Raw genomic sequence first — 14,655 nt, forward strand, 5'->3', positions numbered from 1 at the left:
CCCGCGCAGTCCCTCAGCTCCGAACACCAGGCCACACTGTCTCCCTCACAGTCCCTCAGCTCTGAACACCAGGCCACACTGTCTCCCTCCTAGTCCCTCAGCTCTGAACACCAGGCCACACTGTCTCCCTCACAGTCCCTCAGATCTGAACACCAGGCCACACTGTCTCCCTCACAGTCCCTCAGATCTGAACACCAGGCCACACTGTCTCCCTCCTAGTCCCTCAGCTCTGAACACCAGGCCACAATATCTCCCTCGCAGTCCCTCAGCTCCGAACACCAGGCCACACTGTCTCCCTCGCAGTCCCTCAGCTCCGAACACCAGGCCACACTGTCTCCCTCGCAGTCCCTCAGCTCTGAACACCAGGCCACACTGTCTCCCTCGCAGTCCCTCAGCTCTGAACACCAGGCCACACTGTCTCCCTCTCAGTCCCTCAGCTCTGAACACTAGGCCACACTGTCTCCCTCTCAGTCCCTCAGCTCTGAACACCAGGCCACACTGTCTCCCTCGCAGTCCCTCAGCTCTGAACACCAGGCCACACTGTCTCCCTCCTAGTCCCTCAGCTCCAGCCACTAGGCCACACTGTCTCCCTCCTAGTCCCTCAGCTCTGAACACCAGGCCACACTGTCTCCCTCCTAGTCCCTCAGCTCTGAACACCAGGCCACACTGTCTCCCTCGCAGTCCCTCAGCTCTTAATCCTGTGACGTTTTGGGTTTCTACTGTAGTCAATACGCTTTGAGATAGTGTCTGAATGTGTGGTATTCTTAGATCTTAGTAAGGTTACACATTATTTTAATCTCTGGCCATAATACTGATACAGACCACTCACTTTCAGAAGGTGAGGTTTCTATTTCTAGTGAGTCTACTTTAAATTTAACACACAGAGTAAAACAAGAGGGTATAGATGGAAGCTGATCAAGTAAGTTTAGAATGGAAGGCAGACAGCACATTTTTACACAGAGTTAATGCATGGAATCCTTCTGTCTCCACTACAAGTGACGTAGGATCTAAAACACTGGGGACTTTTTAAAAAGCATCTAACAGGGATGAATGGTGTGCTAACAAGGGGTAAGCCTTGATGGACCCAACAGCCTATTCTGATTGCTAAACTTTTTTTTTTTAGCCTCAAAGGTACATATCTTTTGAATCATGTTTATAAACCATTTGATCTGACATTCCTCTAGATTATTCCACCTTAGATTAGTAATTATTGTTTTCTTTATTTCTGCTTGTAAATCACCTCTCACACGCCATCAAAGTGCTGTGTAATGAATTCTGTAAACGCAATAAACAGACATTAAAATGACATCACCACAACGCACACTGCAGTTAGATCAGGAAAACCAGTTCGCTTCAGGGAGCTGATCTAGAAAAGTGATTACTGTGGAGACTCTGCTTACACCACTGCTTCTGAAGGCCAGGTACAGTGATGTGTCCAGACTGATGTCACTAAACTCATTACTCATTATGTGTGATACTCACACTGAAAGTCTGTACCAATTACCTGTATTAATCATAGTGTTAGAAGTGACATAATTACATAAATGAAGTTTAAAAACGTAGGAAGGATTGCCCACTACACACATTACGCCTGTCAGAGCAGTATAAACAGACTGATAACTTACATTTCTATTGCGTTTGATTCATCGCCTCTCTCTGCCTCCCCCCGCTCCACCCTCGCAGCTCCCCCTTGGTACTGTCTGTTATGGGGGGTCTGCTTCCTCGTCCAGCAGGCCAGGTGGTGGACCCTCAAATCAAGCGGGTTTGAGGCACTTGTTCATTTCTGTACGTTGCATAGTCATTTATTATTAAGAACATAAGAACATAAGAAAGTTTACAAACGAGAGGAGGCCATTCAGCCCATCTTGCTCGTTTGGTTGTTAGTAGCTTATTGATCCCAGAATCTCATCAAGCAGCTTCTTGAAGGATCCCAGGGTGTCAGCTTCAACAACATTACTGGGGAGTTGGTTCCAGACCCTCACAATTCTCTGTGTAAAAAAGTGCCTCCTATTTTCTGTTCTGAATGCCCCTTTATCTAATCTCCATTTATGACCCCTGGTCCTTTTTTCTTTTTTCAAGTCAAAGAAGTCCCCCGGGTTGACATTGTCTATACCTTTTAGGATTTTGAATGTTTGAATCAGATTTGTTCAAGACTGAATAGATTCAATTCTTTTAGCCTGTCTGCATACGACATGCCTTTTAAACCTGGGATAATTCTGGTTGCTCTTCTTTGCACTCTTTCTAGAGCAGCAATATCCTTTTTGTAACGAGGTGACCAGAACTGAACACAATATTCTAGGTGAGGTCTTACTAATGCATTGTAGAGTTTTAACATTACTTCCCTTGATTTAAATTCAACACTTCTCACAATATATCTGAGCATCTTGTTAGCCTTTTTTATAGCTTCCCCACATTGTCTAGATGAAGACATTTCTGAGTCAACATAAACTCCTAGGTCTGTTTCATAGTTCCCTTCTTCAATTTCACTATCTCCCATATGATATTTATAATGCACATTTTTATTGCCCACATGCAATACTTTACACTTTTCTCTATTAAATTTCATTTGCCATGTGTCTGGCCAATTCTGAATGCTGTCTAGATCATTTTGAATGACCTTTGCTGCTTCAACAGTGTTTGCCACTCCTCCTATTTTTGTGTCGTCTGCAAATTTAACGAGTTTGCTTACTATACCAGAATCTAAATCATTAATGTAGATTAGGAATAGCAGAGGACCTAATACTGATCCCTGTGGTACACCACTGGTTACCTCACTCCATTTTGAGGTTTCTCCTCTAATCAGTACTTTCTGTTTTCTACATGTTAACCACTCCCTAATCCATGTGCATGCATTTCCTTGAATCCCTACTGCGTTCAGTTTGAGAATTAATCTTTTATGCGGGACTTTGTCAAAAGCTTTCTGGAAATCTAAATAGACCATGTCGTATGCTTTGCAGTTATCCATTTTCAATGTTGCATCCTCAAAAAAGTCAAGTAGGTTAGTTAGACATGATCTCCCTTTCCTAAAACCATGCTGGCTGTCTCCCAGGATATTGTTGCAATATAGGTAATTTTCCATTTTGGATCTTATTATAGTTTCCATAAGTTTACATATAATAGAAGTCAGGCTTACTGGTCTGTAGTTACCTGGTTCGGTTTTGTCTCCCTTTTTGTTTGTCTTCAATACTACTGAATACTTGTTAGGTATTCCCTTAAGAGGGTGATTGATGTGTTTTTATAAAGTGGCTTGGGCATTGCTCTTATTGATCAAAGATGATTCCAAACCATGTAAATGTCTCAGTACAACCGCAAAAAGTCTGCTTATAGAGCGCCTTAATCTAAAGCAAGGCTGTCTTGTTGCTATAGGAACCAGACAACATTGTCTAGTTCCTATGCCTCACAACCCACCTGAGTGCTGTGCGATTATCTCAGTACAGTCACACGCCTTCTCCTGTGTTGTTTCTTACTTGTTCCCCAAGATTTATTCCAGTAGCAAGCAAAATAAAATAAACATCATAATAAACCATATGCTCAGGGTTGTGTATTCTACAACTATAATACACTAGTGGTTGCAGGGGTTTTATTTGATAAAAAGTCGACCACAATTTCCAATAATTAAGGATTTAGGTAAAATGGTAAATATTATTATTATTATTATTATTATTATTATTATTATTAATAATAATAATAATAGATTTCAAAAGGAAAACCAGCTGTTCTGTCATTGGACCATTGCCATGCCAACTAGGGTGTAAGTGACAGTTGACCAAGAAAATTGCTTGTGCACCAAAGTCTACGTCATATTTTGTTTAAACTCCCTGTGAATAAATCTAATAAAATAACCTATCTAGTCCGGAGTGAGGAATTCCAATGGATTCCTTGTGGCTCTTGCAGTATTGCAGGTTTGTAAAGTCCTGGACATTTCATCTCAAAGGGAGTGAGAGTGTGGTGCTGGTGGCAGCTGCTTCAGGAAGGCTCTCCTGCCTGTCAGTGTAGGCCTGAAGCCTGGGGCCCCTCGCCTCACTCCTAGACTGTGTGGGCGGAAAACTATGTGTGTCTGGCTGCAGCAGGGAGCAGGTTAACTGTTGCCTGGCCAGGGAACAAACTGGGGAAGCAGTCAACATGGAAAGTGGGCTTCATCTGCAGTATGAAATAGAAAGAGAAACACTGGTGTTGTGTTATCACTAGTGTTTGCAACGTTATTGTATTTTATCATGTAATGAGCTTTAATTGAACTGCACCTTTTTTTGTGATGACTTTGTGTAAAGGAGCTCCGATTATGAGCTCAGGAGCGGCTCTTCAGTTTTTCTATTAGTTTATATTAATAATTGCCAGCAGCAGCTAGTACATTGCGGTGTATTGCCAGAAAAACAAAAGGAAACTCTGCCCAAATTGTCAAATCACTAGATTGAGCCGGCTCTTACCCTTTGGCTGATCTGCAGTAGCTTATGTTAGAACTGAAGATCAGCTTCAGAAAAACATTCTTTTAGTAATTGCAACAGCCATTTTCAAAGAAGTGGGAGTCATTGTGTGGGAGATGTCAAGTGATAAAGAGGGCTCCTCCAGCTAGGAGAGATTTGTTGTTGTTACAGGCATGTTAATTTATCAATATACAATTATTATTATTATTTGTTTATTTAGCAGATACCTTTATCCAAGGCAGATTTACAGAGACTAGGGTGTGTGAACTATGCATCAGCTGCAGTCACTTACAATTACATCTCACCCGAAAGACGGAGCACAAAGAGGTTAAGTGACTTGCTCAGGGTCACACAATGAGTCAGTGGCTGAGGTGGGATTTGAACCGGGGACCTCCTGGTTACAAGCCCTTTCCTTTAACCACTGGACCACACAACCTCCTTATGCCTTACCAATATGCCTAATAGACAAGTTTGTAGCATTTCATTGCAAAAGTTCCTTGTATAAGTGGCTCTTATGTGCGTAATTGAGATTCTATCTTTGTAAATGCATCTTTATTTTATGTTTTATTTTTTTAAGGATGGGACATTTGGGCTGCATCTTAAATTTGAAGGAATACGGTATATGGCTTCCATATGGAGGTCATAGACTATAAGTATCTGCTGTCTAGAGACACTTTGATGTATTGTCTTAATATCAGGTGCACAGCTGTGATTTAGATTTGAGTTCCAGTCCCTGTGTTGTCCAGTAAATATGAACTGTTTCACTGGCGTATTGTTCTGACCTCTGACCATGTCAATGATGCAGACCACACAGCTGGACATTGTGATGTACATTCCATTCATAAACTGCCACTGTCTAAGTTATGAGTAAAGGGCCACGGCAGGTTATTAAATTCAAACACTCAACAGTGTCTGTCTAGTCTATTTCAGTCATTAGACATACAGTGCCTTGCGAAAGTATTCGGCCCCCTTGAACTTTGCGACCTTTTGCCACATTTCAGGCTTCAAACATAAAGATATGAAACTGTAATTTTTTGTGAAGAATCAACAACAAGTGGGACACAACCATGAAGTGGAACGAAATTTATTGGATATTTCAAAAATTTTTAACAAATAAAAAACTGAAAAATTGGGCGTGCAAAATTATTCAGCCCCCTTAAGTTAATACTTTGTAGCGCCACCTTTTGCTGCGATTACAGCTGTAAGTCGCTTGGGGTATGTCTCTATCAGTTTTGCACATCGAGAGACTGAAATTTTTGCCCATTCCTCCTTGCAAAACAGCTCGAGCTCAGTGAGGTTGGATGGAGAGCATTTGTGAACAGCAGTTTTCAGTTCTTTCCACAGATTCTCGATTGGATTCAGGTCTGGACTTTGACTTGGCCATTCTAACACCTGGATATGTTTATTTGTGAACCATTCCATTGTAGATTTTGCTTTATGTTTTGGATCATTGTCTTGTTGGAAGACAAATCTCCGTCCCAGTCTCAGGTCTTTTGCAGACTCCATCAGGTTTTCTTCCAGAATGGTCCTGTATTTGGCTCCATCCATCTTCCCATCAATTTTAACCATCTTCCCTGTCCCTGCTGAAGAAAAGCAGGCCCAAACCATGATGCAGCCACCACCATGTTTGACAGTGGGGATGGTGTGTTCAGGGTGATGAGCTGTGTTGCTTTTACGCCAAACATAACGTTTTGCATTGTTGCCAAAAAGTTCGATTTTGGTTTCATCTGACCAGAGCACCTTCTTCCACATGTTTGGTGTCTCTCCCAGGTGGCTTGTGGCAAACTGTAAATGACACTTTTTATGGATATCTTTAAGAAATGGCTTTCTTCTTGCCACTCTTCCATAAAGGCCAGATTTGTGCAGTATACGACTGATTGTTGTCCTATGGACAGAGTCTCCCACCTCAGCTGTAGATCTCTGCAGTTCATCCAGAGTGATCATGGGCCTCTTGGCTGCAACTCTGATCAGTCTTCTCCTTGTATGAGCTGAAAGTTTAGAGGGACGGCCAGGTCTTGGTAGATTTGCAGTGGTCTGATACTCCTTCCATTTCAATATTATCGCTTGCACAGTGCTCCTTGGGATGTTTAAAGCTTGGGAAATCTTTTTGTATCCAAATCCGGCTTTAAACTTCTCCACAACAGTATCTCGGACCTGCCTGGTGTGTTCCTTGTTCTTCATGATGCTCTCTGCGCTTTAAACGGACCTCTGAGACTATCACAGTGCAGGTGCATTTATACGGAGACTTGATTACACACAGGTGGATTCTATTTATCATCATTAGTCATTTAGGTCAACATTGGATCATTCAGAGATCCTCACTGAACTTCTGGAGAGAGTTTGCTGCACTGAAAGTAAAGGGGCTGAATAATTTTGCACGCCCAATTTTTCAGTTTTTTATTTGTTAAAAAAGTTTGAAATATCCAATAAATTTCGTTCCACTTCATGATTGTGTCCCACTTGTTGTTGATTCTTCACAAAAAATTACAGTTTCATATCTTTATGTTTGAAGCCTGAAATGTGGCAAAAGGTCGCAAAGTTCAAGGGGGCCGAATACTTTCGCAAGGCACTGTATGTTCCATTAAAGGTGAAATGGCCACATCGTTTTAAGCTTAGGCCATATCAATGATACAGATCTACACAGTTTACTTTTACAAACCATCAGATATAGCCTTGCCTGACATTATGTCTCCGGGAATGCTTTGTTTTTGTATTGTTAATTACTTCATCAGATAATGGTAACAACACAAAACATAATACATTGATGTAAATTAATTGTTAGGTCATGTTGGCAGTACATTGCAAAAGTTTATTTTCCTGTATAAATAACTAACAAATTGTTTTAACTATTTATTTTTTATTATGCATAAGTCTGACAGCGAATAAACAGGGAGCACTTTAGTTAACACTAAGCCTTACTCCACTTTTCTATGCTTTTACCATGATGTACTGGTGCTGAACACTGGCAGCCTGGGGTATCTGTGTTTAGAATAGATCCTGTTCTGGTTAGTGGCACAGAGAGCAGCGCAGTGAGTCAGACCCCAAACCCCGCCCTCTGTCTGTGTCACTGCTGCTGTCCGGGGGTGGACAGGGCAGGAAACGGTGGACACTGGACACACAGCTGAAGTATTTCTGTAAATGTTTCACAAGAAAGGAAGTTCAGATCCTCTATATATATATATATATATATATATATATATATATATATATATATATATATATATATATATATATATATAGTGCAAACTATATCATGTAATGTGATGGTGTTTTAACAAATCACATTACTAAATATATACATATGTTACTGAATAATCAGGAGAGACACAGGAAAGCTGATGTTGAAACGCAGTTCCTTGTAAACAACACAGCGGGTGTCTGACTCTTTCCTGCAGCTGCACACATGCGCCTGCAAAGCCAGAGAAGGTATGCTGTCACTGTTACAGTTAGTGCATAGGTTTTTATTAATTCAAATGAAAAAAAAAAAAAAATCAGGCAAACTTATATATATTGATTTAGTGTGCATATGAAATCAAATCACTGTAACTGAAAAGCTTGGAAAATTGGCAAAGTTGGCAAATCAGTGAAGAGAAAAGGAACATAGCTACAAATGGTAAAATGCATGAGACTTTTTAGAAGTTGTTTAAGGTGCCTAATTAAAGCACAAAGTGGTCTAACATTTTCACATGAGTGCCTGTTTTGTATCACTGATCACTGATAACTGACCAAAAATGTTCATTCCCACACTCAGAGGCTTTCATGCAGGTCAGTATATAAAGGATGCAAATGACAAATCTTGAGGTGTTCTAATACTACTGCACACTACTGTATGTATATATATACTTTTGTGTTTATTTCTATATATATTTGTAATATATGGCAATGTGAATTCCTATGTATTTTTTCTCCGTATGGGTCACTATTCCACACTCATTGACCTGACACCTCTTCGTTGCAGGTTTGACCTCCTGTATGGAGCGAGGTACTTACCGCACGGCTCCGCAGTTCAGGTGAGTTGAGAGGCAGCTCCTTGAGTTTATAATGGGAGGACTTCCTGAAGAAGCTTGGTCTGCAGCAGCAGCAGCCATGATTTGACTACTTAGTATTTGTGCTAGAACAAGAACACTGAGGATTTACACCGGTGCAAATAAATTAAACTTAACAGCAACAAAATGCTCGTTATCAAACCAAACGCAGAAACACAGTTTGGTTGATTCAATACTGGCACTCTCTGTTCACCCCACTGTTAGTTGTGTGGCTGATGGGAGTTCCTGAGAAGTTTAAAGCCCTTCATACATATATGAAGACATGATATTTCGTAAGCAAGGGGTCTGAGTGGGGTAAGCAGTCAGCATGCTGTATTCTCCTGACTGGGATCTGAGGTAAGATGTATTCAAGGCATATGAGCCGATCAGTATTACTGCAGTGTGTCTTTGTGTTTCAGTGCGTTGTGTCCTGCAGGCTGCAGGAATGTGAGTGGAGATATCTGGGGAGAGTTTAGCCAAGGATACCGAGATGTGAGTACATGATCCTTTAAATACACCATTTCTATTCTGAATACCTTGAAATATGAAGCCTGGGAAAGTACAGCCTGGCTCTCGTGCTCATACATTTGCTCAATCGGTTTCCTGACTTACTGAAGACAAGAAGGGCAAGAAAAACTCACAACTTTCTTTAGCCCAGTGTAGTACATCCAATTGTTTTCTACAATGAAAATACATGTCTGCTATGTGTTTCATTCAAAATGGCACATTGCAATCGAAGTGCATGGAAATCATTGGAAAATACATGCTTCTTTGAAAACTGCACACTTGGGACCTCTGTATCTAATGGAAGTGGAATTGGAGAACATTATGTGACTGTCCCTCCTCCCTCTCAGACGTCAGTGCTGTGTAAAGCTGCCATCCACGCGGGGGTGATCTCTGACGAGCGTGGGGGTCCGATCAAGGTGTCGCGGGAGCGGAGCATCACTCTCTATGAAGCATCGCTCGCCAACGGGGTCCTGTCCAAAACGTGAGTATGTCAAAAACAAGGAGGATTGGGGTCTTTCTGGGAATCGCCCATGGCAGTCCAAATAAACACATTTATTTTCTATTTTATGCACAGTTTTGTATGTTCTTATACAGAAAGTGGGGAGGGTATGGAATGGGCTATCTAGTCATGTTTTTGAGGAAACATCACTTGGGTCCTACTTGACAAAGTTTTGAGATCAATCAGCAAAACAATTAATACCAGGGCACTAGCTGGCATACTTTTATACATTAAAGTGCGGTTTTAGAATTGATTCCTGTGAACTCTGACAGCCTATCCTTTGTTTTTTACAGTGGCCCTCTCTCTGAAAAGCGCCTTGTCTTCCACAAAGGTAAGGCTGCATGAATGTGATATGGGAAGCAGAAACCAGCCAGTTAATTGAAATTCAAGGAGGTTGCCAGCTTTGATAACTGAATTGAATTTAGATAATACTACATGAGTATACAGACAGGGGAAGCCAGGCAAAGTGTTACATTACAGTAAGTGGACTGGGAGGCAGTGTGGTCTCGTGGTTAGAGTGAAGAGGCTGGGAGACAGCGTGGCTTATTGGTTAGCGTAGAAGGACTGGGAGAGAGTGTGACAGTGGTTTTAGATGAGGGGTTGATAGGCAGTGTGGTCAAGTGGTTAGAGCTGAGTGACTGGGAGGCAGTATTGTCTAGTGGTTAGAGCTGAGGGACTGGGAGGCAGTGTGTGGTCTAGTGGTTAGAGCTGAGTGACTGGGAGGCAGTATGGTCTAATGGTTAGAACTGAGGGACTGGGAGGCAGTGTGTGGTCTAGTGGTTAGAGCTGAGTGACTGGGAGGCAGTATGGTCTAGTGGTTAGTGCTTGGAGTTGAGAAGACTGGGAGGAGTATGGTCTTGTAGTTGAACCTTAAGTAGAAAAGTATTCATAGAAACTGATGGAGATTGTCTGATTGCATTCTCTATATCATCAAATTAAAAGAGTTACATTTAATTAAAGATGTGTTATAGATTATACATTTTATGCTTGTTGTAATAATAATTGACAATTATTTTTTGTAGTTTTTTGTTTTTGTAAAAAAGCATGTCTTGCAGTTATTTGTAAGTGCAGAGAGGCTAGTTTCACTGGAGATTTGTCATGTGTGATTGGAGACGGCCTGGAGTATACTGTTATGAAGTAGACACTTTGCATAAGTTCAGACTATAGAAAAGGACACATCCTGGCATTATCAGTTTTGCTGATCAGTGATTGACATGTAAAAAAAATCTGTAAAATGTAAACTGAGACATAACTATTTGTAACTGTAACTGCAACAAAGTAATAACTTACTGTAACCAGTTACAATTTTGTTCAAGCAACTTGTAACTGTAACAGATTAATTTTACAAGTAACTTCCCCTGGACCTGTCATTAAAAACATCATTGGTGTTTCATTGGTTCATTGGTTGTTTTTTTGTGTGTGGTCCGCCCTCACTCTTCTCTCGTCCCCTGACAGAGTGTACGGGCGCACTGCCTGTCTCTAGCTTCAACGCCTCCTCATCCTGGGAGGAAGTGGACAGACTGGGACGCCATGTTCTATGGTCCCCAGGAAACGCAGATCTGCACAGTCAGGGGCCCGCCTGGGCGGCAGGGAGCAGCGAGCAGAGTGCCTCACTGGAGGTGGACCTGGGAGAGAGGAGGAACATCACAGGTCAGTAAGTATTCAACACACCACATCTCTGTCTGGCTACAGAATCTACCAAAGATCAGCTTGAAGGACTAAAACTACACCACATACTCTCTGCACTGCACAGGGGTCTCAAAAGTAGAGCCTTGTGGTGTGCAGGGTGAGTCATGCAGTCAGGGGAGTGCAGTTTTGCATTCTGACTGTCAAACTTACCCATCTTCGCTGGGAATCCAGAGAGAGCTTCGCATTGTCTCTGGCCCTCCCTGGGGTTAGGGAGGAAAAATCAGCAAGGACTGTTTCTCCTCACCACGCTACAGCAGATCCTACTGGCCAGGTGCCCAGTGAGCTCAAAGCAGACACTGGGGACGGTAGCTAGCTGACATCCTCTGGAGCTCCTGGGTGTAAAGAGGCGATTGGTTTGGGGATCAAAGGACGCCTACTGACCAGCAGTTCTCCTGAGCTGTTGTGGGTATTGCTGCATGCTGAGGGAACATAATTGGACATTTTAAATTGGGGAGAAAAACATGGGTTCAATAATTAGGCTTATCTGCAGAGTTCCAATCCCAACTTCCCTGAAGGAATCAGAAGTGGTAATCTTTTAGAAATTATCACGTATCCCTCCAGAACAACACCTTGCAGACTCAACAAATCAAATCAGTGCTGCACTGGCGGCCCACGGTGGACCTACACCCCAGTGACAGTATTATGGCAGGTGTTTATAATTGTCCAACCCTTTTATCTGTCAATATCACTGCCTGTGGTAATATTAGGAATGATGTGCGTGATGTGTTGCAATTTCTCTTGTAGGTATTATCACAAAGGGCTCGGCAGGCCGGAATAATTTCTACGTGAAATCGTATAAGATTCTCTACAGTAAAGACAGGAAGTTATGGAAGGTCTATAAAAGTGCCAGCAGTAAGGAGGAAAAGGTAAGGCAGATCAATGTACAGCTGTGGCCATCACCCTATAGAATTAACTCATTTTGCTTCATAAAGTCGAATGAAACCGCTGAATGATGTTACTTTAAAATACTTTGTAGTTTTCCATATACTTAAAGAAAAACTGACAAATTGAAAAATTGACATTTTAAAATCTAACATGAAATACTGTACTACTATTATAGCTTCCAGTAGACTTGTGCGATATCATTTTGTCGTTTCTTTGATTACACAATGTTAAATAAAAGATGACAAACTTTTGCACTGTTTTATTGTTTGTACATTTTACTTGTATTTTATCCGTTGGTCCTTATAAAAGTCTCCTACTGGTGTCTGCCTCTCTGTTTAGGTTTTTGAGGGCAATACGGACAACGAACAGGAAGTGCGGAATGACTTCATCCCGCCCATTGTGGCGCGCTACATTCTCATCCAGCCCCAGACGTGGTACAACAGAGTCTCCCTGAGGGTCAGTGTGCTGGGCTGTGCCACCCCCAGAATCAGGTCCCTCCGGCCCGTCGGTGAGTGAGCACCCTCGGGTTCCAGGCATCATTGATCATTGGTGACATCACAATGAATAATCACCAGAACCCAGCGCTGCACATGATAACCAAGAAGAACCCCAGCAGCCCAAGTGGTTATTATAATACAGTGGAGCCTTGCTATTAAGGCCAGTCAAAGGACCAACAAAATGTGGCCTTAATAGAGGGTGGTCTTATTACTGAAGGGACAAAACATGTGTCAAATAATTTTACTATGGTTTATTTTAATTTTCCATTACGCAAACTGTCAAATTCTACAAAAACAGTCAAATGTTCATATAAGTTACATCATGTTAAGTCTACAGCAGGTTGGTCTTATTAAAGACCCCTGATACTGGCCTTAATACTGAATGCAGGGGTAGCTTAACTGTTGAAGGTTGCTTTATTTTAGCCTCAATAGGACAATAACACAACTGTAAAAAAGGCCTTAATTACCCCTAAAATGAAATGTGTTTTATGCATATCTGAATGTGTGTGTGCTGATCTTTGAAGGCCCACTAAAAGCTGTGTTTTATATTAACAGCCAAAGTGCTTCCAGTCATCCCCCCCACAGTCAGCATTCCCGAGGGTCCGACCACAACTGGCGGACCGGTCATTATCAAGAACCAGGACACAGGTCTGAGAGGTCGGGAATATATTCTGCAATATGATACAACAGTATTTACACTTGGTTTGCTTTGATTTTTCTTCACCAGCAGCTGATGAAATTGCCTAACCTACTACTGGCATTTTCAAACCCAAGATGTGTTTTTGTTTTTCAAAATGGAAATTGCATTTTCAAATTAGTAATGTATTTTCTAGGGTTCCCAGAGTGGCGCACCTAGTAAAAACACAGCTGCATGGTGTGTAGGTTGAGTCATACAGTCAGAGGACCGCAGGTTCGCATTCTCGCTGTGTGAAGTGGCCTGTGGCCTGGAGATTCCACAAGGAGTGTTGGGTGGGCTCTGGCGCTCCTGTGGGTTAGGGAAGCCGAACTGGCAAGGACTGTTTCTCTTCACCACGCTTCAGAGGACCCTACTGGCTAGGCGGACATCAAGCTCAATTGGACAAATTTACAAACGAGACGAGGCCATTCAGCCCATCTTAGCTCATCCGGTTCCTAGTAGCTGATTGATCTCAAAACTTTGTTGGGTTGGGTGATTTTGAGTTGGGTGATTTTGCCTCAACATGACGAGGTAACCCATTCCCATTCCTTCCCTCTATCCTAAGTCTATCTCCACTTCCAACTGTATCCTCTGGTCCTGGTTTCTGTACTGCACTTTGGCTAGGGTTAATTATTGCAACTCGTTTTAAGATTTTAGACTAAACATGTTCCCCTAATTCTTCTCTGTTCTTGGCTAAAGAGATCCAGTTATTTTAGCCTGTCTTCACAGCTCATTCCTTTAAGCATCTGGGCCTCCAGGGCCACACTGTCCCTTTGGTGCTGTGGTGACCAGAATTGGACAAGGTGCTCTAAGTGTAGTCTCACCAGTGCATTATACAACCTTCATCATAACCTCCTTGGATTTGTATTCTACACATCTGGCTGTATACACCTGCATGGCTGGCCTTTGTCCTCAAAGAGCCAGTAGCAGGAGTCTCTGATGACCTCCAAGTACATTTCCTGTTTGAACAAACAAAGAAATCCCATTTTCGGTTTGAAAATGCCAGTCTGCAGTCCAGCCATTACAGCTGCTACCTTCCTGAATCACACCTCTCATTTGGAATGTTCCGTTAGAATGGTTTGTGCTTTTGAATGTGTCATTTGGTACCACTGCTTTTCATTAAATGTTTTTTTGTAATGAGTTGCCCCAGTATTGAGTTTCAGTGATTTGTATCTTTAGCTGTCTTTACCTGGCTTCCACTGCTGCAGGCCTAGCTGCTTCGCCATTATGTGTGCTTTCTCATGCTAAAGAAACTTATGTGAGGCTGGCCTGCTCTGGTGAGGAGCAGATGTGAAAGCCGGCGGGTGATGGAGGTGTAATATGATATCTAACTTCACACAGCTTCCAATCTGGTGGTGATACTGGCCGTGGTCGGCCTACTGGTGGTCTGCGTGCTGGTCCTGGTTCTGTGTCTGTGCAGAAAGAAAAGGTAAGAAATCTGCTCGTTCAGCAGTGT

General features: G+C 42.2%; 1 protein-coding gene across 1 annotated transcript in view; it reads left to right on the forward strand.

The window, feature by feature from the left end:
• LOC117413160 (discoidin, CUB and LCCL domain-containing protein 1-like) overlaps nucleotides 1–14,655 on the forward strand; it is a 36,462-nt gene that overhangs the window by 15,302 nt on the left and 6,505 nt on the right. Inside the window, exons 4-12 of the mRNA XM_034021945.3 lie at nucleotides 8,380–8,431; nucleotides 8,866–8,938; nucleotides 9,301–9,434; nucleotides 9,746–9,783; nucleotides 10,908–11,102; nucleotides 11,886–12,007; nucleotides 12,366–12,534; nucleotides 13,079–13,180; nucleotides 14,541–14,628. Of these exons, the coding sequence (XP_033877836.1) occupies nucleotides 8,380–8,431; nucleotides 8,866–8,938; nucleotides 9,301–9,434; nucleotides 9,746–9,783; nucleotides 10,908–11,102; nucleotides 11,886–12,007; nucleotides 12,366–12,534; nucleotides 13,079–13,180; nucleotides 14,541–14,628 (973 nt within the window). The remainder of the gene's footprint in view (nucleotides 1–8,379; nucleotides 8,432–8,865; nucleotides 8,939–9,300; nucleotides 9,435–9,745; nucleotides 9,784–10,907; nucleotides 11,103–11,885; nucleotides 12,008–12,365; nucleotides 12,535–13,078; nucleotides 13,181–14,540; nucleotides 14,629–14,655) is intronic.

This window comes from Acipenser ruthenus, chromosome 23 (assembly GCF_902713425.1).
Source record: "Acipenser ruthenus chromosome 23, fAciRut3.2 maternal haplotype, whole genome shotgun sequence".
In the NCBI taxonomy this organism is placed as follows: domain Eukaryota; kingdom Metazoa; phylum Chordata; class Actinopteri; order Acipenseriformes; family Acipenseridae; genus Acipenser; species Acipenser ruthenus.